Genomic DNA, 24,118 nt, shown 5'->3' with positions numbered 1-24,118 from the left:
GGAGGGGTTTATGAGACCAGGACGCTGGTGTCTTGTTTTCCTGTGCCCACCACGAAAGCAGGCATCTGGGAAAGTCATTTCATCTCCCCAAGCCTCGATTTCCCTGTCTGTAAGAGGGAGGTTAAGGGGACCGCTGGGATTATTTTAAGGCTCAAATGAGCTAACGTGGGAGAGTGCCCAGCCCTCCATAGAGGTTTGTTGGCTGAGTGAACGAATGTACAAATGAATAAATAAACACTTGCAGTCTGGTGCCCAAGAATGATCCGGCTTATAAAACAGTCTCTTTTGATTTGGGTTATTACAAAAAGCGGTCTCCTCAGGGTTGAGCACCGCTGCAAAAGTTGATAAAGTGAGCGTTTCTGAACCTGTGAAATCGAGGCGGTGGTGACCCCGGCAAGGGGCGGCCCTCCCACGAGTGTCATTCTGCAGCAGGCTCCGGCCTCTCCCACCCAAGGCAGGGGTGGAAGAGCGGGTGACAGCTGGAGCCCCTGAAAAGAGAAAGGCAGGCTCCAGTGCCCCTGTTCTCTTCTGAATGCTGCTCCTCGGGATGCAGGATCCCAGGAACAGGGCAATTGATTTCTGTATGGCAGACACAAAGGCCCACACGACATGGGAGCTGGAGAGATGCTGCGACAATCCATCAATGCTGGGCATGGTGTTCGACCTGCATCCTTTTCAAAGAAGGCAGCCCACCAGTCAGCTTGGTACCCCTTGGTGAATTCTGAAAATCCAGGCACTGAGAAATACTTCTTCTTGTCAATTAACTGAACCACAGATTCAGCTCAAGGAGCACATAGTTGCTGCCGAATTGCCTGTGTAACAATGTCAGGTCAACCGACAACCGCAGGACTCGGTGAGATACACGGGAAAGGGGGAGATGGGCTAATATTTACTGAGCATCTACTATGTGCCAGGATCTTGTAGACATATCTCCATTTGTAGTAACTGAGCGAGGTGGGTGCTATCATGGACAGGGAAGGAATAGAGGCTTGGGAGTCTGAGTAGCAGGACTAGGCTGCAGGGCTCAGAAGGGGCAGAGCCTGGACTCAGATCAGCATTGTCTGATCCCTGGAGCTGCGTTTCCCACTCTGCTGCTCCCCACCACCTTGCACAGCCACCCAATGGTTAAACGGTCATACAACGGGGCTGGCTGCACATTCTGCTGCATCGTTCTCTTGGGGCGGGACTGGATTGAGCCAGGTGGGTGCCTGGGGAAGGGGGCTGCTTTTATTGAGATGTTTGTTCACATATGGGTAGATAAGAAGTTGTTGTGGGCTGAATTATATCCCCTAAAAATATGCTTTGGAGTCTTCACCCCCAGGACCTCCGAATGTGACCTTATTTGGAAATAGGGCCTTTGCGGAGATAAGAGCACATGAAAATAAGGTCATGACAGTGGGCCCTAACCCAATATGATGTGTGTCCTTGCACAAAGGGGAAATTTGGACACAGACAGACATGCAGGAGTGGACACATGTGAAGAGACACAGGGAAGTGGAGGGGGAGGACTGGAGGAGGCTCTGTAAGCTAAGGAATGCCAAGGACCGCCGGGACCCCTAGAAGCTGGGAGAGAGGCCTGGGAGGAACAGCCTCAGAAGGAACCAGCCCTGCCGACACCTTGAGCTCAGACTTCTGGCTTCCAGAATGGTGAGAGGATGCACTTCTGTTATATTAAGCCAGCAAGTTCATGGTACTTTGTTCTGGCGGCCCTAGGACACTAATATAGGGACCCAGGAGTGGCTCCAGCTTCCCCTATCTTGTTGGGGCATTCTGCTTAGACAGGCCACTTCCTCAGCAAAACCAAAGCCCTGCCGCTTGAACAGCTTGACCTTCGTCACGGGGCTTTGGTGACAACAGTGACACTGATATACCTCCTGGAATTCATCCCCACCCTGAGGGAGCTGTGCTGTCGGGGTGCGGGGGGAAGGGGGGAGTGGACTGATGCTCGGCCCGCAGGCTCTGCACAGGCTAGCTGTAGGGACAGAAGAGAGACCACAGAAAGGCGCATGCTCACTCCTAACCCTGTCCCGTCCCCCGGATTATTATTAAAATCTCAAAATTAGAATTTTAATTAATGAATCAATTGCTTATTAACATTCAAACATCTCCATTTACTTAAGTTTTTCATGTGGTGAAGGCGACGGGCTGAGTAGCTGGGGGATCCCACTTATGTTCCAATGTCAAACGGCAGAAGAAGACCCCGGTGGACCTCAGCACATTAGTCATTGAAATTCACCCTTTTCACGATCGTCATTTAGGTGTCTAGACAAAATCAGAGCGAGAGCCACCCTCTCCTCCTTCAGGTCATCTCAGAAATGTGAGGTGTTCTGGTCTTTGTGTGATATTGTTTCCAATAACTGGCTTTTTAGGGGAAGAAGTGGAGATTAATGAGCCACATGAAAATGAGATAATGAGCCACCAGTTTCCATATATTAGAGATGGTGAAATACGTTAATGGCTTAAATGAAGCTAATCTATAAGATTAAGAATATAGAAGACAATTTTAAGGGCAGAAACTCCATACTGAGTTTTTGGCAGCTGATTAGAATCCTGAACCTTCCCTGTGTTTTAGGAAAGAGGCTGAAGGTGGCGTGGCTGGCCGGGGAGGATGAGTCTGGCATCAGAAACCTGGGGGAGGTGTCCCAGCCCTGCGGCTCAGCGCAGTGCGACCTTGAGCCCTGACTCAGCTTCTCTGAGGTCCCCATTTCTCCTCTGCCTTGCTCTCGGAAGCACTGTGAACAGAGACGTGTTCAAGGGCTTGCCAACTGTGAATGGTAGGAAACGCAAGGCCAAGGGGATTTGAACAGACTGAGCAGTGGAAACCCTCTGAGGTAACTGGGAAGCACAGCTTCTTAAATAAAACACTTTAAAAGAGGAAAACTACAGGCCTCAGGGTGAGCTTTCCAGCCAATCCCTGCCCACATGGTAGGGGAGAGAACCTTCAGACTTTGTGTTCCTAAGCTGCCTGCCATTACTGTCCCCCCTTCAAAAGAGCGGTGACAATTGAGAAGCCACGTTGGCAGGGAGGCGCTCAGCTGCGCTTCTCAGCAGACAAGTAAGCTGGTGTGGATCTGGGACGGCTGTGCTCAGGGAAGGAGCGGAGCTCTGGAAGGCCACCTCCAGCCCTGTCCCACCCTCCCCGCGGGGTCCCATGGCCTCCGCAGGCTCCTGTTTCTTTGTGGGCACACACGCGGATCTTGATGTGGCTCACGTGTGTTCTGCAGGGGCCCCTTGCCTCTTGAATGTAGGACATTTGGGTTTCAGGCTTCTTGACAGCCCCTCTTCTGGAGCCATGGCCTCTGTCACGGCCGCCAGGACGGAAAAGTGTGCCCGCTGGTACCCGCCTGCAGCCCCGCGGGGCTCCACCGAGGCAGGCAGCCAGGCCTCCCAGCCTCCCTTGCAGACCTCCTACCCCTTTTCTTAACCTCTGTTTTCTCATATGCAATGTGACAATACTAGAACCTTCCTGGAAGGGTTGTTGAGGGAATTAAAAAGTTCTTAGACCATTGTTAGCATTCAATAAATGTCAACCATTATTAGTGTTGTTATTATATTACTATTAATAATAATAACAAACTAGAATTCTGGGGCTCATCCTTGATGCGTTGCTCTCTCACGCCCTGTTTTTAATTAATCAGCAAGTCCTAGAATGTCTACTTTCTGCATTTTGCTACTGGTGTTCTGTGTTATAGGAATGATAAAGTACATAGTATCGGGGACAAGTTTCAATGCAGCGCATCTGAACACACAGATCATGATATTTTATAATGGAATTTCACTGTGTGAATGACTGCAAACGCCTGAAGCCATAATTCTGCAATAATTACCATATCTTTGAGAACTTTCTGCACCATCAGTGAGAAAACAGAATTTGAAATTACCAAACAAAATCATCTTGAAAACCGGGTTTCTTCAGAGCCAATTTACTCTTTTCTAAGCCTGCCAGCTGATAAGAGGTGGTATATATATTCTGGCATAACAATAATATGCTTGGCCTCCTCAAATTACTTGTTCTGCAAGAAAGAAAAATCTCTCAATTCCACATATCTAAATCCTTTTATCATATCTCAGAATCCCCTCTATTAAAAGTACAGTGAGACCGAGAAAACCAGTCCCCCATATCTGAGCATTTAACTGCCTCACCAGGCTGTGCTCAGGATTCACCTTCTCTTCAGAAGGAAGGCACACAAAGAGGAAGCTCCTTATACATCCCGAGCAAACCACTGTCACAACCATCCCATTTGTGAGGAAGATGAGTCACCAAGGTCTCAAAAAACAACAACAAAACAAAAAAACCCAACCCTATAAAGTCTATTTTTATCAGTTTGTGAATAGATTTTGGAAACCCCCAAATTTCTAGGACACTTCATTTTCAATATGATCCATTTCCTTGTCATTCAGTCCTTTTCTGCTACTCAGTTGGTTAATACTACATAATACTAAGTAACCATCACCGTGTCTCTGCATGAAGGGAAACCAAGGCACTCAAATCTCTGATCTACCAGCTTTGTCCAGTCCTCAGTCTCACTTAGCTCCCTCCTGCTCCCAGCTTTTGTACCTGCTGTTCTCTCTGCCTAGAAAATTCTCTCTCTTCCCTGTCTTTGCTTGACGAACTCCTGCTTATCCTTCAGGATTCACTTTGTACTTCATTTTCTCCAGGAAGCACTCCCCGACCCGACCCTCAATCAGAGCTGGTTGTTCCTCTTTACCAGGCCCTCCCACACTGTCCCCTGCTTCCTAAACTCTTAGGACTTACATATCACACTCTGCCCATGAAATGGCAACTCTGAAGACAGGACTGCCCCCATCTTGTTCACCATTGTGTCCCCAATGTCTAGCAAATTGCCTACTCATAATGAGCACTTAATAAATATCTAAAGGATGAACACATAAGTAATTTGACAATAGGTAAACTGTAAAATATTTTCATAACTGCCTTATAATAAAATCCTCAAGTTTCAAATAAAATACTTAATAGCATTTAATGACGTATTTTTAATCTGAGATAATTACAAAGTCAATCAGAATATACCCATTCTTAATTTAAGCCAAGTTTGTTCTATTAATTTAATGGAGTTGGCTAAATAGAAACTCAAATAAGTGCTTGTTAATTACACTAATTAAAAAATGGTTGAATTAAAATATACGAGCTACATAAAACCTAGTTAAAATCTGAAGTTACTGGGACACCTGGGTGGCTCAGGCAGTGAAGCGTCTGCCTTGGGCTCAGGTCATGATCCCAGGGTCCTGGGATCGAGCCCCGCATCGGGCTCCCTGCTCAGCGGGGAGCCTGCTTCTCCCTCTCCCTCTGCTTGTGCTCTCTCTGTCAAATAAATAAAATCTTAAAAAAAGAAATCTGAAGTTACTATGTGCTTGTAAGGTAGCTTCTCAAAGGGACAGCTTTTGTTGCCTTAGTTATTTGTGGGGTTTTTCTGAGTGAATTTCAAGATATCTGATGCAACACCTTTTGGTAATGGGGGAAGGGGAGGGTGGAGTGCTGTATCTCTGGAGCTTTGTTTCTTCTCAACTCTTAGCAGTGTACAACTGAGAAATGTTAGAGCCAGTAAAAAAAGGAGATACCATATCCTACTATCCCTTAAGAATCCATTTGTGGGTCTCCCAGACGTATGAAGAAAGCCAACAGAAGATGTCCTAAGATTTCATCCTCACTTTATGCTCTGTGTTGTTTCATAAAGAAGCTGACTTGCCCCACACGTCATTAGTGGCATTTACTTCGATAATCCTAGAATTTGTATTTCAGCTCAAGTGACTTCCTTAGATAAGCTTTCCCTGAACCCCTCACCAGGTCAAATCCTACATTTCCTTTCCCAGAATCACAGACTTTTACAATTTTTAAAAAAACAATTTGATTAATCTACCAAATTTCTCCAGAACTCTAGAACTCAGTTCTCTGTGAGGACAGGAATATCTGGTTTTGCTCACCACTGAATCCCCAGGGCCCAGAACAGAGTCTTGTGTGAAATAGGTACTCAAAAACAAAGAACAAAACAACAACAACAACAACAAAAACCCCCAAAAAAACAAAACACAAACCCAGAGACCTGATAAGTAAATGATCACAGATGCCACTTTTCCCTAAGTGCATTAGTTGAGTTCAACAAATTCCAACTTTCCTTTTGATGGTGATAGGAACAGAAATCACCTCACACAGGTGGGAAGTCTAACAAGACATGCTCTTTACAACAAAGTGGAACCCAACGGCTATGCAATGAGAGTGAATTAGAAATGAACCATCCTTTATGAGGAATTTAAGCCTGGGATTAACGTGGGTATTATAGAAAAACTCAAGCTATGACCTTCCTTTACCTAACCAGTATGGTGTTGCAATAGCACCAGGCACTTGGCAGAAGCAAAACAAATTCTTGTATTAATCATATAAATATATTTTCAAGTGTCATGACTAGGACATAGTCAAAGATAATCAGGTACACAAGGAAATAGAACGTCATGAGCACAAATCAGCAGGGTAAGAGATAACAAAAACAGAAATATAAAAACTTTAGATGTTAGAATTATTACAGTTCAAATGCTGGGAAGTTAAGAAATATACTTCTACACTTCTTCATGAAGGAATTAGAATATTTTTTGAGCCAAAGGACAATGAAAATATTACATACCAATACTTGTGGTAAAATGGTGAAGCTACTTCAGAAAATAGTTAGGCAACTCCTCAGAAAGTTAAACATAAGAGTTACCATATGACCCAGAAATTCTACTCCTAGATATATATCCAAGAGAATGGAAAACATATGTTCACACAAATATTCATAGTAGCCAAGAAATGCAAACAACCTAAATGTCCCTCAAGTGATGAATAAACAAAATGTGGTATAGCCATACAATGCAATATTATTCAGACAAAAAGGAATGAAGAACTCATACGTGCTACAACATGATTAAACCTCCAGAACATTATGCTAAGTGAAAGAAACCAGACACAAAAAGCCACAGATGATTCCATTTATGTGAAATATCCAGAATAGGCAAATTCATGGAAACAGAAAGTAGATTAGGGGTTGCCAGGGGCTTGAAGGAGGGGAAAATGGGGAATGACTCTTAATGAGTATGGGGTGTATTTTTGTGGTGATGAAACAATTCTCGAATTAGATAGTAGTGATGGTTGTGCAACTCTGTGAATATACTAAAACCACTGAATTATAATACCGTAAAAGGGTAAATTTTATGGTATGTGAATTATATCTCAATTTTAAATTTTGTGGGTTGCAGTAAAAGGAAATTTATAGCCTTAAATGCATATATTCTTGATAGTTTGCTGGTAAGAATACTCTCTAGTTTACTTATTATTCTTACTAGTAAAGTTATGCTTGAAAATATCTGCAAGAAACATGGACCTATGAAAAGTTTTTTTAAAAGAATCTTTTAAAATATTTAAAAAGAACCAAGTAGAATTCTAGAAATGGAAAGAGGAATAACTGAATTAAAAACTTAATGGGAAGATTTAACAAAGATTAGACACAGCTGAAGAGAGAACTGACTAACTTGAAGGTAGGTTGGAAAATAATCACCCTGATTCATGTAGTAAAGTATGTTGCAGTATTCTGTGGCGAAGTGTCAGGATATCTGAATCTTCCTTTCAAATGATTCAGCAACACATGTGTGTACCTATTTACCTGTCTAAATAATAAAGATATAAACATGTTTAGCAAGAGAGGGAGATAAAGCAAACATTGTAACATGTTAACTATTAGTGAATCTTGATGGAGATTTAGATTTCTATCAACTGTTATGTTCCAAAATTTAAAAACTAGCAAAAAGGTAGCATTTACAATAGCAAAAAAATATCAAGCATGAAAATATTAAGTCTTTAAAAAAGAAACAGAAGCCCTCTGTGGGGGAGATTATGAGTTTACTGAAGAACACTAAGAGAAGACATAAATGAACATAGAGATATACCATGCCCATGGATTGGAAGACTAAATATAAAGTTTATAAGACAAGACCCATAGAAACATACAGATATACCATGCCCCTAGATTAGAAGATTAAATTTATTTTAAAAATTCCCTAAATTGAAGAATAAATTTAATGCAACTTTGATCAAAATCAAATAGAGCTTTGAATCACTATATTGTACACCTGAAACTAGTATTACACTGCATGTTAAGTAACTGGAATTTAAATAAAAACTTTAAAAAAAATCTAATAGGATTTGGGAAGAACTTGGAAAGGTGCTTCTGAAATGCATATAGAAGAAGAAAGGGCCAAGAAGAGAAAAACACCCTGGGCTTCTGAACACTACACACTACTGTTTTGTTCCTACTTCAGTGGTAGCTCCTTCTCAGCCTCATTCATTGATTCCTCAACTTCTTCTTGATCTTCTTCTGTTAGAATGCCTCAGGGCTTAGGCTTTCAGATTCTCTCCACTGTCACACTCACTCCTTTGGCAATTTTATCCAGTCTCATAGCTTTAAATAACCACAAATTACTAACCCCCAGCCTCCATTCCAATCTAGATCTCTCTCTCTGACTCAACTCTCACATCCAATTGTTTCCCGGGTATCTCCACTTGGGTTATCTAATAGACATCTGAGATTTTAACCTGTCTAAAACTGAATGCCTCCACATTTTCCCTATCTGCAACCTTCCTCATTCCAGTTGATGGCAAGTTCATCTTGAATTTCAACTGCTCCATCCAATACCGTGGGTTTGGCGGTCACTCTTCTCTCTCATATATTTTATCCAACCTATCAGCAAATCCCTAAACAAATCACTTCTCATGTACCTACACTATGCCTAACCTGGCTTGATCCACCATCAGCTCTTACCTGTATAACTGCAATAGCCTTCTAATTGGCTTACCTGCCTCACCCCATGGCCCTGCATCCATCTCTCCCCCAAAGCCAACATGATCATTTGAGAGCCCTAAGATCATTTTTCACCCTAAAACCTTGTCACAATTTTTATTTCATAGAGGAAAGGCCAAAATGTCTAACAATGGTCTTCTAAAACCTGTATCATCTGGCACTACTCCTTGCTCTTTCCTCCATGACCTCAAATCTCCTACTAATCTCCCCTTTCCTCACTTCACACCAGCCACAGTGACTTCCTTGCCCCTCCTCAAATATGCCAAACCTCCTCCCAGTTCACAGTCTTCCCACTAACAGTTCCACTAGCAGTTCCCTCTAGTTCATAACCCAGTTTGCATGGTGAAAATCAGTTTTGGCTTGGGAGTGCACCCAGCATTAGAATATTTTTGAAATGTCCCATATTTCTTCAAAATAATCAGGAATTATTTTAGCTTTTAGTTGGTAATTGTCGAAACTGAGTGATGGGTACACGGAGCCCTTGCACTGTCCTTTCAAATTAATATAAATCAGGAATAAAAGCATCTCTGGTGATTCTAATGTGCAGTAGGATTGAGAAGCACTGGCCTATGACCCCTAAACTAGATCATTTTCCCATAAATATAAAAATTGAGATATTTCTACTTGAAAGTCTGTCTTAATGAATTAAAAAAATACATATTAGATGAAAAATATCAAATTTATTTTCCAAATACAAGAAAAAAGTATGCATTTTAATTCACTTTGCAATATACATTAACAATAAAAACTCCTGTTCCGTGTCCTACTTGTCTCAACTTAACCCCTAACCAATGGTGGCAGCCACAAGAAAGGAAAGATTTCTGGGCCTTGGTTTGGGGAATCTGAAACTTGGCATGAGACCATAGGAAACAGCTGCCCAGGCTATGAAGGGCTTCCTACTGCCTGCTTATCCAAATGCTCTAGAATAACCATTTGCAGTTTGTCTTCTCACAACTTCACTAATGTTTAACATATTTGGAGGTAAAGTCCAAAGCGTGGAAGAATGAAATTTTCTTCAGTTTCAAAGGAACATTAGTTCATATTTAAGTCTGATAATATTATCAAAGGTGATACCTTTTCTCTTTAAAAAATAAACCAAATGAGTTTATCGGTTTGAAAGAGATTTGTTAATAACCCTGACAAGGAAAAATCAAACCACCACCCTATTTTTGCCATAATAATGAGAATCTATAGGAGGTTAACTTAGTCTTTGGGAAGTGGAACCACAGGAGTTCTACCAAAAATGGCTATGGAGCTTATTAGATGTGATCTGAGGTCCCCTCAGAAGACTTGGGAAGCGGTGAAGATTTGCTTAGTTGCAGACTATTCCCACTCATGCTCACCAGATGGCTATTGATGACATGAAGTTCCCTTATCACCATGCTCAGGTCTTCGTGTAGTTTGACTATGGCATTTTTCACCTCCCCGAGGAGAACCTTAATGGAATTGTTTCCTTCAGGCTCTTTCGGCAGACCTTCAGTTGTCTGAAAACTCGGACAGGACATAGAGGTGCAGTGGTCTACATTTGTGGTGGAAAACTCTGCCCAATTACTGCCAGAAGCAGGAGTTGTCTGCTTCCTGGCAGACTCAGAGTTATCTGAAAGATGTTCCAGGAGATTGAGGTTGTCATTTTCCTCTTCATCAGAAGACACTAGGCCCCTAAGAGCTAAGGGGTGATGAGCCCTGGCTGTCTTATCTTCATCCTTAAAGGAGGCAGAAGACTGTTGATGAGACAGAGTCCAGAAGGAAGGTCCAGCCAAAATCGGGTATAAGAGATGAACAGACTTCTCTGGAGAGGTTGAATCAGGAGTTGACACAGATAAAGTGGAAAAGGAGGATGCTCCTTCAGAGGTGGTTGAAACTAAAACGTATAAACGGGAGAGAAAGATTATGTAACATACAAATGAGAGTAATAGCTAAAATAATTTTACAATGTAAAGTCCTACGGGTAAGGTCTCAACATAAATATACTACTTATAATGTTATATGTTAAATATTCATAATAAGCCTAAATAAACCCAAAGCAGGAAGTGGAGAAAATCTAAAGATGTATCATATCCCAATACCGCCATGGAAATGAAACTAACATAGAAGTATCAATATTCGCCTTGACTCTGAACTGTGCCCAACATATTTTTACACTACACTTAACAGAAAGAGCAGAAAAGTAAAGTATTACACCCTATTCTACTGGCTGGTGGCATTTTAAAAGTTGGCATTTAAAGTAGACAGTGTGAGAAAGCTGTAACTTAGATTCCTTCATCTTTTTTTTTTCTTCTACAAAGAATATTATGGCAAAATGAACAACCAACTACAAGTACCCAAAAGCTGTGAAACGAATCTCTTTCTCTAACTGCTCAAATACAGTTGAGACTGAACTCCAAACCACCTGAGACCTGGAACATTTGAGTACACATATATAATTTTTTTTGACCAAGAAACAATAAATAAAATAAAAAGGATTTTAAGCCTGTTTTCCATAAAATTAAAAATTTGATAACATTTTAACTCCATTTCAGGCAAAATCATACTCTCTTCTTTTTGCATTTCACTCCAAATCATTATTTCCCGACCCGTGTTCCGAGGAACACTGTGTTCCTTAAGATGTTAAAAGACATTTTGTGAAAACAGGATTGTCAAGTCAGAGAAGACTGGGAAAATGCATATTGTGCCTCTCTTTAAGAGATTAACAATGAACATTAGCACATTGAAAGTTCTGAGAAATCTACAGTAATTTATTCAAGTGGTTTCCAAACTTTCCTTGACACAGAACTGTTTCTTGTCTTGGAATAGCTATTTACACTCATGCCTGTATTAGGTGGTACGCACGGTTCCAATGTCATCGCAGCTAACTAGAGTTGTTACTTTAAAATAATAATTAAAAAAAAAAAGCTGAAGTCATAGAACAGGGAAATTAATGCTGACCCCTTAGCACACATGACTTATATATCATTTTATTTGCTTTACATCTCCATCTCCCTTTAAACTAAATTGAATCTCCTGTGAAAAAAAAAAACATGGCTGGGGCAGGCAGCTTCTATTTTCTGCTTCAAAGCTCCCTGAAGCCCATCTCCAGCTTTTAGGAAAAATTCCAATTACAAGACATTTCGGGGGTGATATGAGTATTCTCAGTCGATGCAGCAGCAGGACACGAAAAGGAAAACAGGAACTTCATCGGCACATGGTCGAGGCAAGAGGAGTGCACAGAAGAATCTAGGTCAGCCTTATCCTGACGTCTGTCCTTGGACTGAAAAGCGGGCATGATGGTGATGGGCATGCTAATGGTGAGAGCCTCAACGCATGTGTGTCCTGAGTCTGGGTGTGCGATGTTTGGGTCACAGCTGTCACCTGACATGTCCCTGCCCCATCCTCCTGTGTTGGTTCTCCTGTTTTCTATATCCCATATCTCTCTCTTTCTTGGTGTACCTCCATTTTGGGGTAGCACATTCTCCAAGAGTTCACTGAAAAAGGATAACACAGTTATGTTAGTCACATGGGCGTGATGTGATTAAGATAACCTGGTTAACTTTAACCTGGTTTCACTTGTTGCTAGTGGTTCTCAAAGTGTGGTCCCCCGACACGCGGCAGCAGCACTCGGGAATTTGTTAGAAATGAGGTTCTTGGGCCCCATCACTCTAAACGAAATCAGAAATTGGGGTCGTGTCCAGGAAACTGAGGTTCAGCAAGCCTCTGGGTGTTTCTGATGGCTGCCAAAGTCTGAGAATCACTGCTTTCTCCTCTCTGTCCGCCTTTCTTTTGCTTTGTAGCTACAACTGCTAACTAACTGGCTTATCATTGTTTACAGTTTCGTAGCTTCCATTCACAGGCTTTTGCTCATAAAAAGCCACTTCATCTCTAATTGCTGCACACCAATTTACTTTTGTTTCCAAACACACCACAGCTGTAGCAGACACTTTGAGCTGCACTTCAGGGTGCCTCTCCTGCCCATTTAGTTACCCTGCTCCTGCTCGCTCACTCCAGGAGGTATATGACTATCTTGTTAACATTCATCCTTTCCGTTGAAAATAGAGCTACCATACGATCCAGCAATTGCACTACTAGGTATCCAGTACTGGGTATCCCTACAAATGTAGGGATCCGAAAGGGTACGTGCACCCCGATGTTTATAGCAGCAATGTCCACAGTAGCCAAACTGTGGAAAGAGCCAAGATGTCTATCGACAGATGAATGGATAAAGAAGATGTGGTGCATATATACAATGGAATATTATGCAGCCATCAAAAGGAATGAGATCTTGCCATTTGCAACGACGTGGATGGAACTGGGGGGTGTTATGCTGAGCGAAATAAGTCAATCAGAGAAAGACATTTATCATATGACCTCACTGATATGAGGAATTCTTTTTTTTTTTTAAAGATTTTATTTATTTATCTATTTGACAGAGAGAAACACAGTGAGAGAGGGAACACAAGCAGGGGGACTAGGAGAGGGAGAAGCAGGCCTCCCGCTGAGCAGGGAGCCTGACGTGGGGCTCGATCCCAGAACCCTGAGATCATGACCTGAGCCGAAGGCAGACGCTTAATGACTGAGCCACCCAGGCGCCCCGATATGAGGAATTCTTAATCTCAGGAAACAAACTGAGGGTTGCTGGAGTGGGGGGTGGGGTGGGAGGGATGGGGTGGCTGGGTGATAGACACTGGGGAGGGTATGTGCTATGGTGAGCGCTGTGAATTGTGCAAGACTGTTGAATCACAGATCTGTACCTCTGAAACAATAATGCAATATATGTTAAGAAAAAAAAAAAGAAGATAGCAGGAGGGGAAGAATGAAGGGGGGGAAATCGGAGGGGGAGACGAACCATGAGAGACGATGGACTCTGAAAAACAAACTGAGGGTTCTAGAGGGGAAGGGGGTGGGGGGATGGGTTAGCCTGGTGATAAGTGTTAAAGAGGGCACGTTCTGCACGGAGCACTGGGTGTTATGCACAAACAGTGAATCATGGAACACTACATCAAAAATTAATGATGTAATGTATGGTGATTAACATAACAATAAAAAATTAAAAAACCCCATTCATCCTTCTCATACAGTGTATCTACCAGGGCTGAAATGCAGCAGATAAGCAGCAAGAAATTGCTGCATTTAAAAATCTCCCTGTGTGATAGATGTATGCGAATTAATGTTGCACCTGCTTAAAGATAGCACTGATAAAATTATTCCAAATGCTGATGTGTTAGCTCTAACTTTTTATACTCATGAAAAACATCAGACCAGTTAATTATCTCATTGTAACTTTAAACTTAAAAAGCATTTAGAAGAACTGCATTGCAAAAATATAATTACAAGTGCATTTCTAGAAATATTTTTAAACTCTCTCCAGCTGTAGTTGTAAATGTAAATTTTTCTGTTAGCAGCAGATCCTTGGTCAACTAAACACTTCAGACTGCTCACTGTACAACAGAGGAACTTTTAATTCTTTGTCCAATTCCTCCCTCTCAGTTTTCCTGATACATAATGACTGTCAGGTTAAGAGTACACATGAATTAAAATATTTTGATTTTGTTCTGTGATATAGAAAGTAACATTTTACATAAATGTCCATAGCAAAATTATTCATAATAGCTAAAAAGTGGAAACAACTCAAATATCCATCAACTGATGAATGGATCAGTAAAATGCGTTTCTCTCTACAGCAGAATATTACTCAGCCATAAGAAAGAGTAAAGTACTGATTCATGTGACAACGTGGATGAACTCTGAAAACACTGTGTGAAGCGAAAGAAGCCAGGCACAAAAGGCACATATCGTACGATTCCATAACATGAGATGTCCAGAGTAGGCAAAAAGAGAAAGTAGATTACTGGTTGCGGGGCGGGGGGGCAGCGCTAGGGGTAGGGAGGAATGGGGAGTGACTGCTAATGGATGCAGGACTTCTTTGGGGTGATGAAAATGTTCTGGAATTAGTAGTCGTGATTGCACACCTCTGGGAATATACTAAAACCCACTAAATTGTACGCTTTCATGGGGTCCATTTTCTGGTCCATGAATTAGATCTCAGTTTTTAAAAACATAATATTTGAAAATTTACTTTAATGTCATTATTATAAATAAGCTACATGAAAGAAACAGATTTAGGAATAACATAGGATTAGAGAGAAATGCTAATGAGTACACCCCTATCACTAACACTAAATTGTTATTGGGACGACTGGATTATTGGATTAATGATGACTTCTCTCACTTACCTATGAACTATGAATTTGGTTCATTGAATTTAAAAAAATCAAATCAGTGTGTCTTTTTGCCTGAAAGAAGGCAGGCCGGAGCTGAAGGGCTAGAAGAACTGCCGGGACTGCGTCGGGGGTAGCGCAGGGGTGCCGCTCTGACTTCCCTGCTGGGTCCGATGATACTCCTTCACCCTCCACTCTGCGTGCTGCTTCTGAACCAGCCTGACGGGGAGCTCAGGGTTAGCTAAGACCGTTTGCCGAGCTGTTTCCTACCATTCTCCCCATTTCTTTTTGGGAAATGTTCATTATTCTGGCTCTGAAGCCTTTTATAGACAAAAAGTTAAAGGACGTGTGTGTGTGTGTGTGTGTGTGTGTGTATGTGTGTGTGTGATGTTTGGTTTCTTTCCTTAGCAAAGATGAACTGAGAAACAGCTCTACTGAACAACCACTACTGAAATCCAGAGTACAAAAATGGAATCAATGAGATATAAACAAAGGATGGAGCCAGTGAGAATGCTCACCACTATCCCAGCATGAGCATGTATAGATTTTTTTTCCTCTCCCCAAATTAGAAAGTAAAGTCCAGCGCGGTCTGACACACTTACCCGAACTGTGGCTCATGAATATAGTGATTTGGCTTCTGTGCATCTATTAGCTCCCTTTTTCTTTTCAGTGTGCACGACAAACGATCTAATGACCTAAAGGAATAGTTTGACCTACAGATAAATAACTTAAAATTTAAATGGAGGAGGAGAAGGAATGGACTGTTCTAGGAACAGAGTTATTTAGCATCAAGAGGTCAAAGGAGGTGGCTGCAGCAAATCCGTCATTCAGTGGAAGTATCAGAATGAAAATATTAATCTGTATTTGGTGGCTGCCTTGGACAGAGCCCCCTGACAGCTGAAATCTGCTACACTGTGAGTGTGTAAATCTTTTTAAATTCACCCAGCTCTTTATCTCCAAAGAGTTTACACTACCAGGCCTGGACCCTTCATATACACAAATACTTCTTAAAACAATAAAATAGAAAAACAGAAAATAGACGCTGTCTTTTCTAGCCTCGATCATCCAGCGTCCAGGGAGACTAGCCATCAAACCCACCTCATCGTTTCCTGAATTCCTCCACCATGAGTCACCTTCAGCCATTCCTCTGAGCACTCCCTAGAACATGTCATCACTCAAGAACTGCCCTACTCTGAAATCTTGCTTTCCAAGATGACTTCTTCTCGATTACTTCCAGCCCTCTCGTTCCGTTTAATGCATCTACACTTTGGCCTCATTGAGCCAGTAGATCCAATAATCCTTTTATTCTCTCTCATTCCATCAATATCCACCTGACTCCCCTCTCTTGTCTAGTCTAGAATCCCATTATCCATCACTTGAACCACTTTCTTGCTCCATTCCCCCCATCACCCCCTGCCATGTTCTCTGCTTTATCTGCTGCTAATTCCTAATCCGGGAGCCAGCAGACCTTTCCTGTAAAGAACCAGATTGTAACTACTTTAGGCCTTATGGGACCTACGGTCTCTACTGCAAGTACACTGCAAGTACACTGCAAGTACGCTCCGCTTTGCAGCACAGAAGCAAACAAAGATGACACGTAAACCAATTACTGTGCTTGTTCCAGTAAAACTTCATTCACAAAAACAGGGAGAGGCCTCATTTGGCCCCAAAGCTATGGTTTGCAAGTTCCTGTCCTAATCCTATTTCAATTCAAGTATCTACCTTTTTCATTCCTACCCCCAGGCAGCTCAGCACTATTGAAGAAAAGGATCCTGCAAATTAGGATTCCTGCAAATTAGGATTCCTACAAATTACGGCTCCTGGCTCCTTTGTCAAATCAGTGTCTTATCGGCTCCTTCTTCCATTCTCTGGAGTGGCTATTCTAAATTGTACCAGTCCTTTCACCGACTTCTACCACTCCAAACCCCTTGGTCTGGGCAGGTGACCTCAGACAATAAGATATGGAGGCCATGACATATAATGTGTAGTGCATGAAAGCTCGACACATCTTAATTATTAAAAACCACAAAACCCTTCTCTCACATCTGATACATCCTTTCCCCTCCTTCCGTACAGGCCCTCAGGATGAGGTGTTTTCTATTCTGGATTCTAGCCTCCTTGCCCCCGGCCATGCCCCATCTCAGGCTAGCCCCCCTCCCTCTCCCCTGCTCTTGTCTCCCAGCTCCCACCCCATTTCCTTCCAGGCAACAGCCCCCCTGCCGGGCTCCCTGCTCCAGTTTCATCCCCTCCATGACAATCCTCCATATTCCCTGACACAGTAATTTTTCTAAACACATTTGAAAAGCCACTTACCCGGTTTAACACCTTTAGTGACTTGCATTCTCTTCAAAATAAAGTCCAAGCTTCTTAACCTGGCCCACACAGCTCCTCATCATCTGTCCTGGCATAATTTTCCAGTGTTTTCTTCCATTATTTGTTCATGCACACATTCCATCCCTGCTTTACTAGGCTGCTTTTAATTCACTTATTAAATACTGGGTACCTATTATGTCCAAGACACCGTGCCTGGTGCTGGGGAATACAATAGTAAACAAGCAGACACGGTCCCCTCCCTCAGGAAGGGGCATTCCACTTGGGGGTGGGGAGACATTAAACAATTCAATACATACATAATTATACTGAATTATATAATAGAATTAAAATTAGACCATACATGCTAGAAGGATACTTATAGGTACTAAGACAACATATAGTGGGAGGGGGATTTGAAATAATAGAGGGGGTCAGGAAATCTTGCAGAAGTGCTCTCTGAGCTGACCCCTGAAGGATGAGTAGGAGTGAACTGAGGAAGGGGTGGATCAGAAGTGTTCTGGTCTGAGGGAACAACAGTACAAAGGTGGCAAAGCAATTTGGTTTACTTGACAAAACAGAAAGAACACAGGCTGCTGGGAGAGGCAGAAGCTAGGCCGAGCAGGGTATGGAAGGCTATTTGATCTCTAGGAACACAGTGAGAAGTCTGGGGTTTCAGTGGGGGAATTTAGTCCTCAAGTCCTCTGGCTGTTCTGTGGAGAATGAATCGGAGCTCCTAGAATCTCTTTGGTCAGTCATAACTGTGCATTTTTCCTCAGCCTGGAATGCCCTTTCTGGAAGCATAGGAGTCTCCTCATTCCTGAGAATAAGAAAGGAACTCCTGGGTACTTTTGGGAAATAACCAGAATGGATCTGGAGGGTTAGGAGGGGGCTGGGGGCCCAGAGCTCAGAAAGTGGAACTAAGGGGCGCCTGGGTGGCTCAGTTGGTTAAGTGACTGCCTTCGGCTCAGGTCATGATCCTGGAGTCCTGGGATCGAGTCCCACATCGGGCTCCCTGCTCGGCAGGGAGCCTGCTTCTCCCTCTGACCCTCCCCGCTCTCATGTGCTCTCTGTCTCTCTCATTCTCTCTGTCTCAAATAAATAAATAAAATCTTTAAAAAAAAAAAAGTGGAACTAAAAATATGGACACTGGAGTAATAGCAAACTTTTCTATGGCACCTGCCTGGTACCAGATCCTACTCGGATCTGTTTCGTGTTTGTGAATTCATGGAACCCCTCCAGCAGCTGTATGTGGCAGTGCCAGCCTGTTCCCATCCTGTAGATGAAGACACTGATGCATACGGGTCACAAAACCAGTGGCTGGGCTGAGATGATGAACCCCGGCTGTGTGACTCCAGAGCCTGAGCCGCTAACAACTCTGCAATTCACCACTCTCTGTGCTATGATGGAATATATACTCCATCTCCATGTTTTAAAACCCAAAATACAGTATGAAGATTTTGCCTTAAACAGTCATATGCATTTAAAAAATTAGAATAGAAATCAAGTTTATATTTACCCACATATTTATCATTTCCAGTGCTCAGTTTTTCCTCCCCACCAAATGCACTGGGGTCTTCCCCTCCATGAATAGTTTAACAGTCAGTCAAGGATTCAGGCAGAGTTTATAGACAGAATGTGGGGTGGGGCTCACCCCTTCCGAGTTTCCCTCCCTTTTGGGATTTCCCGCAGAACTGTCCAGCTCCTTTGCCAGTACTGAAGCTCTCTTTTGATACCTCATATGACTGAAGTGTGCCCCCCCCGGTCTTAATGTTGGCTAGTGTATTTTTCAGCTCTGGAACTCTCATTTCATTCTTTCTTTACAGATGATAGTATTCTGATGAAATTCTCCATCTTTCCCTCTGTGCTCTTGATCATATTAATCACAGTTATTTTAAAGTACCTATCTTATAGCATCAGTATCTAGCTTATCTGTGGGTCTGTTTCTGCTGTCTGTTTTTCTCCTGGATTTTAAATGCCAAAAATTTTGCACAAAAAATGACAGGAGCTCTTAAGAAAGGATTTCGTTGTCTTCTAGAAGACAGATGGGATACAAAGCAATAACTTTGCTCTAGCTGGAGCTGGGTTGCAGCATTTGTGAGGGCTAGTCTCGTTCTGGTTTGCCCTTCTGCCTAGACGGTAGTTCTGGTGCTTCGGGTGGGGCCTGTCCGCGGCCCCGGCTGAGAGCGTAGAGTCCTTACCAGAGCCACTACAACATGGCAGATCCTGAACTCTGACCTCTGTCTCCCAGCACCATGAGATGATTCGAATCTCATGGTTGGTGTGTTGGCCCCTTCGAAGCTGCTTCTCATGTAGTTTCTTGGCACCACATCCAGAATGTGTGCCGCTTTAGCAGGAGGCAGATGTTTCAGTAGGAAATTACACAAAGACTTTTCGGCTTTCTCCTCTGTGACTTCCTCTCCTCTGGAATATTGACTCCTGGAGTCCCTGCCACCTGGGAAGCCCTAAACTCCAAACCTATCTCCCAAGCTCAGCGAGACCGTGGAGAGTCCAGGCCTCTGACTTTCCCTCGGTTTCTATATCCTGCTCTGCTAACAGGCAAATGATCCACAGTGGGAAAACTGAGGTGAATGTGGGACCAACTAAAAGTACTAGTTTCCTACTTTATTCACATCACTTCTGACACCAAATGTTTGGGTTTTACATACAAGGATTTCTCTCTTTCTCTGTATGTGACACCAACTAGGTGTCCTATAATTTAACTCCATTCTGACACTACCCAGAGTTAGTGCAGACCCCAGAGATTAAAAGCTCAATCCCTTAATCTCAAGACTCAAGTTTTAGGACTGCCCTCCACTTTAGATGCCAATCAAAAGTCTAAGCCTCCTGTATTTCTGACCTGCCGGCTATAAATTGAGGGATCCCATGATCCCTTCCTTGGGTTTGATAATTCACTACAATGGCTCATGGAACTTAGGAAAGTGCTTTACTTACTATTACTGGTTTATTATAAAGAATACAACTCAGAACAGCCAAATGGAAAGGATGCATAGGGCAAGGTATGGGGAAGGGGCCCAGAGCTTCCAAGCCTTCTCTGGGTATGCCACCCTCCCAGAAACTTCATGTGTGCACCAACCTGGAAGCTGTCTAAACCCCACTGTCTAAGGTTTTTTATGGAGGTTCCATTACAGAGACATGATTGATCAAATCACTGGCCATGGGTGATTAATTCAACAACCCTAGAGGTCAAGGGGTGGGGCTGAAAGTTCCAAGCCTCTAACCACCTGATTGGTTACTCTGGCAACCAGCCCCCAACCTCCAAGGGTTACCTCAGCATAAACTCAGATATGGAAGAAGGATCTTACTACAAATAACAAAAATGTAACTCTTCTCACCCCTATCACTCAGGAAATTCCAAGGGTTTTAGGAGCTCTGTGCCAGGAGCCAGGGATGAAGACCAAATATATATTTCTCATTATATCACAACATCACAGTCCTTTTCCGAAGGATCTTGACCCATTCTGTGTTTTCTACCTTGGTTGTTTTACAGGACTTCAAACCAGCTTTTAATAATTTTCCAGCTTTAACCAGTATTTTTGGTGGGAGGGTTAGAACAATACTATCTACTTCATTATAAATAGAAGCAAGTCTTCCTTGCTAACTGGCTTTAGAGGAGCTTCCAGCTAATTTTTATAACTAAGTGTACTTGGTACACAGGCAGCAGCCAAAAACTATTTTCAATGACCTTTTGGGGGTATTTGGGAAAGAAATGAAATCAAAGTAACAACTTCCCAGGGGAACAACCATGCACTGAAACCACCACGCTCACCGCGACCAGTACTCAGTGGCTTCCACATTGGCAGTCTCTGCAGAAGAGTTAATTTGGTGACAAAACTAAGACTCTGTTTATTTTTAGGCTATTCGGTCCCCCCCAAGTTCTGTGAAGGGCAGCAAGGAGAATCTGCTATCATTCACAGAGGTGAGTTTCTTTAGCCTCGACATGTTGGCTTCCATTGTTTGTACATATATGGCACTTTTGACCTGAGTTTGAGGCAGTTTAAAATATTTTTATTAAAAACTATATTTATATGAGTTCGTCAGCATTATTATACATAAGAACCAATAAAGCTACTCAGTCTTTGAAAAATGCATGAACAAACAAATCCTTCTTTTACTAATTGACTTTAAAGAAGAGAGCATAATTATACAATGTAGGATTTGGTAACTGACAGCCAACAACCTGGATTCCCTTTACCATCCAGGCTCAAGAATACTGCGACGCTTTGAATGTTTTATAGGACAGAAAAAGGAAGAGATTCTCCACTGTTGTTTTGCAATCGGTACACAGCCCTTTAAAAAAGGTTGCACGTGCGCGCGCACACACACACACATTGTGTGTATACACAGCAATATACATAATAACTAATTCTTCTTATACAGTCTCTAAATAAGTAACCTAAATGCCTAACAGGAAGCTCTTATTTAATGCTAATTCTTTCTTATTTGTTCGGCATTAGAATTGCTCAAAACTTGTGCTTCAACCAAGCACTTGGAGCTCCCAAAGGAGAACTGCCTCTCAGGTCTTTAATAAAAGTGGTGCTTTCCCAACTGAGAAGTCCTTCTCTCTGGTGTGGACATTTTAATACCACTGGATGGAGAGTGAAAGTAGGGAACCAAAAACAGAGGCAGAAAGCACAGAAAAGTAACAGAAGAATGCTTCAAAAGAAGGGTGTGTGTGTGTGTGTGTAGACTCACCCCATGTGGTCACAGGCTTGAGGTTTTCCTCATCCATCTGAGCAATGCTGGATTGTGTTAGCTTCTGAAAGTCCTTATTGCTTACAATCTCCTTCACTGGGTTAAATGTTTTAAATGAGGGAGAGACATAGAGTGTCTCTACAGAGGCTTGATTACAGAAAGTAGAATCGGACTTTGACATCCTTAAATTAGGGCTGATAAACTCTTCTTTATCCGGTGACCAAAATGATGGTAAAGCTGTCAACATTTCAAAAGTTCTTGCAGCTGACTGCATTTCTAGAGGCATTTGCAAAGGGCGTTCGGTTACAGTATTTGTAATGGTATGGTCTGATTTCTTGTCCAAACTCACATTTGTCTGCAGAGATGGGCTCTTTTCTGTGCCCCTAGGCAAAGCATCTGTAAAATGACAAATAAAAACTATGATCAAAAAATACAGCTGAGGGCGCCTGGGTGGCTCAGTTGGTTAAGCGACTGCCTTCGGCTCAGGTCATGATCCTGGAGTCCCGGGATCGAGTCCCGCATCGGGCTCCCTGCTCGGCAGGGAGCCTGCTTCTCCCTCTGACCCTCCCCGCTCTCATGTGCTCTCTGTCTCTCTCATTCTCTCTGTCTCAAATAAATAAATAAAATCTTAAAAAAAAAAAAATACAGCTGAAAGTATTCTATTCCAAGTCTGTTGCAATTTTATTTATTTTTTATTTTTATTTTTTTAAAGTCAACTCTACACCACACGTGGGGCTCGAATTCGTGACCCTGAGATCAAGAGCTGCATGCTCCATTGACTGAGCCAGTCAGGCACCCCCAAATCCGTTGCAATTTTAATAAATCAGATTTTTTAATGCCATAACAGGATTCTCTATTTAGTTGTTTCTACTTTCTTACTATGTTTCTCTTCTGCCTATATAAAGTATACCTCAGCTATTACTGATGCATTAGTCATTTGGTGGCTATTTCTCTCTCTCTCCTCACTGAAGCACAAGACAAGGAAAGCTTCAAATAACTTGTCTTTAAATATTTCTCTCTTCACCCACTTAATCTGTCTCTGAAACCACTATATTTTTAGTACCTTCAAACATTCATCTTTTACAAGATAAACTAGAGAAAATATGCCACATCATACTGGTCTATCCCTATAGAACCCCCAGCTACAAAAAAAGTCTATTCCCCCTATAATAAAAAAATGTCTTCTTGTCCCAGTGTCTAGGCAAAGCCCATGAAAGAAAACCCTACTTAGGTAGCAGCCTAATTTTAATAAACTGTTTGTCTATGTGGGAGAGCAATCTCTCAGAGCCGCTGTGATGATTACCAAAATGTAAGTTCCATCAGGTTGGAATCTTTGTCCATTTCATTCATTACTATCACCACAGGGTACATAGACTATAACAAAGTACCTGGAATGTAATGGACAAGCAATATTTATTACAAATGGAAGAACTGAAAGGAACAGATATTTAAGGTGGGTCTGATATAGGAAGATCTATTGAATCTATAAATTATGAACCTGGTCCAAATTTTTAGATGCGAATTGCTATCCACACTCAGTGCTAGGGCTTGCTCTCAAGTAGTTTTACCTGAAGTTGGATATGGAAGGAAAGAGAATTCTCTTAAGAGACAGAGTTGATGAAATGAGAGGCATAATGAGGTGAGAGTGGGCAAAAGGAAGATGAAATCATTTGAAGCTTCCAGAAGAGAAGAGGATACAGGAACTGTGTAATCTGCTATCGAGGGCTGACATATCACAATGCATATCATAACCTACCTCGCAAAGTACGTTTATAGGCCGTCACCATCACTGTCAGGCTCTGAGTTATTCAAGAAAAACAGATCTCCTTTGACTCTAAAAACCTTCCCTCCCCTTTTCACCCACCGTTGGAGGCCCTCCTGGGCAAAAGGGCTGCTGGGAGGCCACGGCATCAGACCTCACTGCCTCTGTCAGGAAGTCCAGTTCTTTCCAACCCTCTCAGCTGCAAGCTTTCTCATCTTTTCAAACTCAATTCAAGCTTCACATTCTCCTGCCCCAATCCTTTCCTCTTCTTTCTTTGCCCTATCCTGTTCTTT

The 24,118-nt window shown here is 42.4% G+C and overlaps 1 protein-coding gene across 1 annotated transcript in view; it reads right to left on the bottom strand.

The window, feature by feature from the left end:
- Window positions 1-10,105: 10,105 nt before the first annotated feature.
- The window catches only part of ENTHD1 (ENTH domain containing 1), a 109,804-nt gene continuing 95,791 nt past the window's right edge, over window positions 10,106-24,118 (bottom strand). The window contains exons 5-6 of the mRNA XM_021687689.1: window positions 22,064-22,459; window positions 10,106-10,707 (exon numbers count right to left, since the gene is read on the bottom strand). Coding sequence (XP_021543364.1) covers window positions 10,106-10,707; window positions 22,064-22,459 — 998 coding nt within the window. The remainder of the gene's footprint in view (window positions 10,708-22,063; window positions 22,460-24,118) is intronic.

Source organism: Neomonachus schauinslandi, chromosome 5 (genome assembly GCF_002201575.2).
Source record: "Neomonachus schauinslandi chromosome 5, ASM220157v2, whole genome shotgun sequence".
Lineage (NCBI taxonomy): Eukaryota > Metazoa > Chordata > Mammalia > Carnivora > Phocidae > Neomonachus > Neomonachus schauinslandi.
The sequence above is the reverse complement of the archived record's forward strand: the minus strand, read 5'-3'. Positions and strand labels throughout refer to the sequence as shown.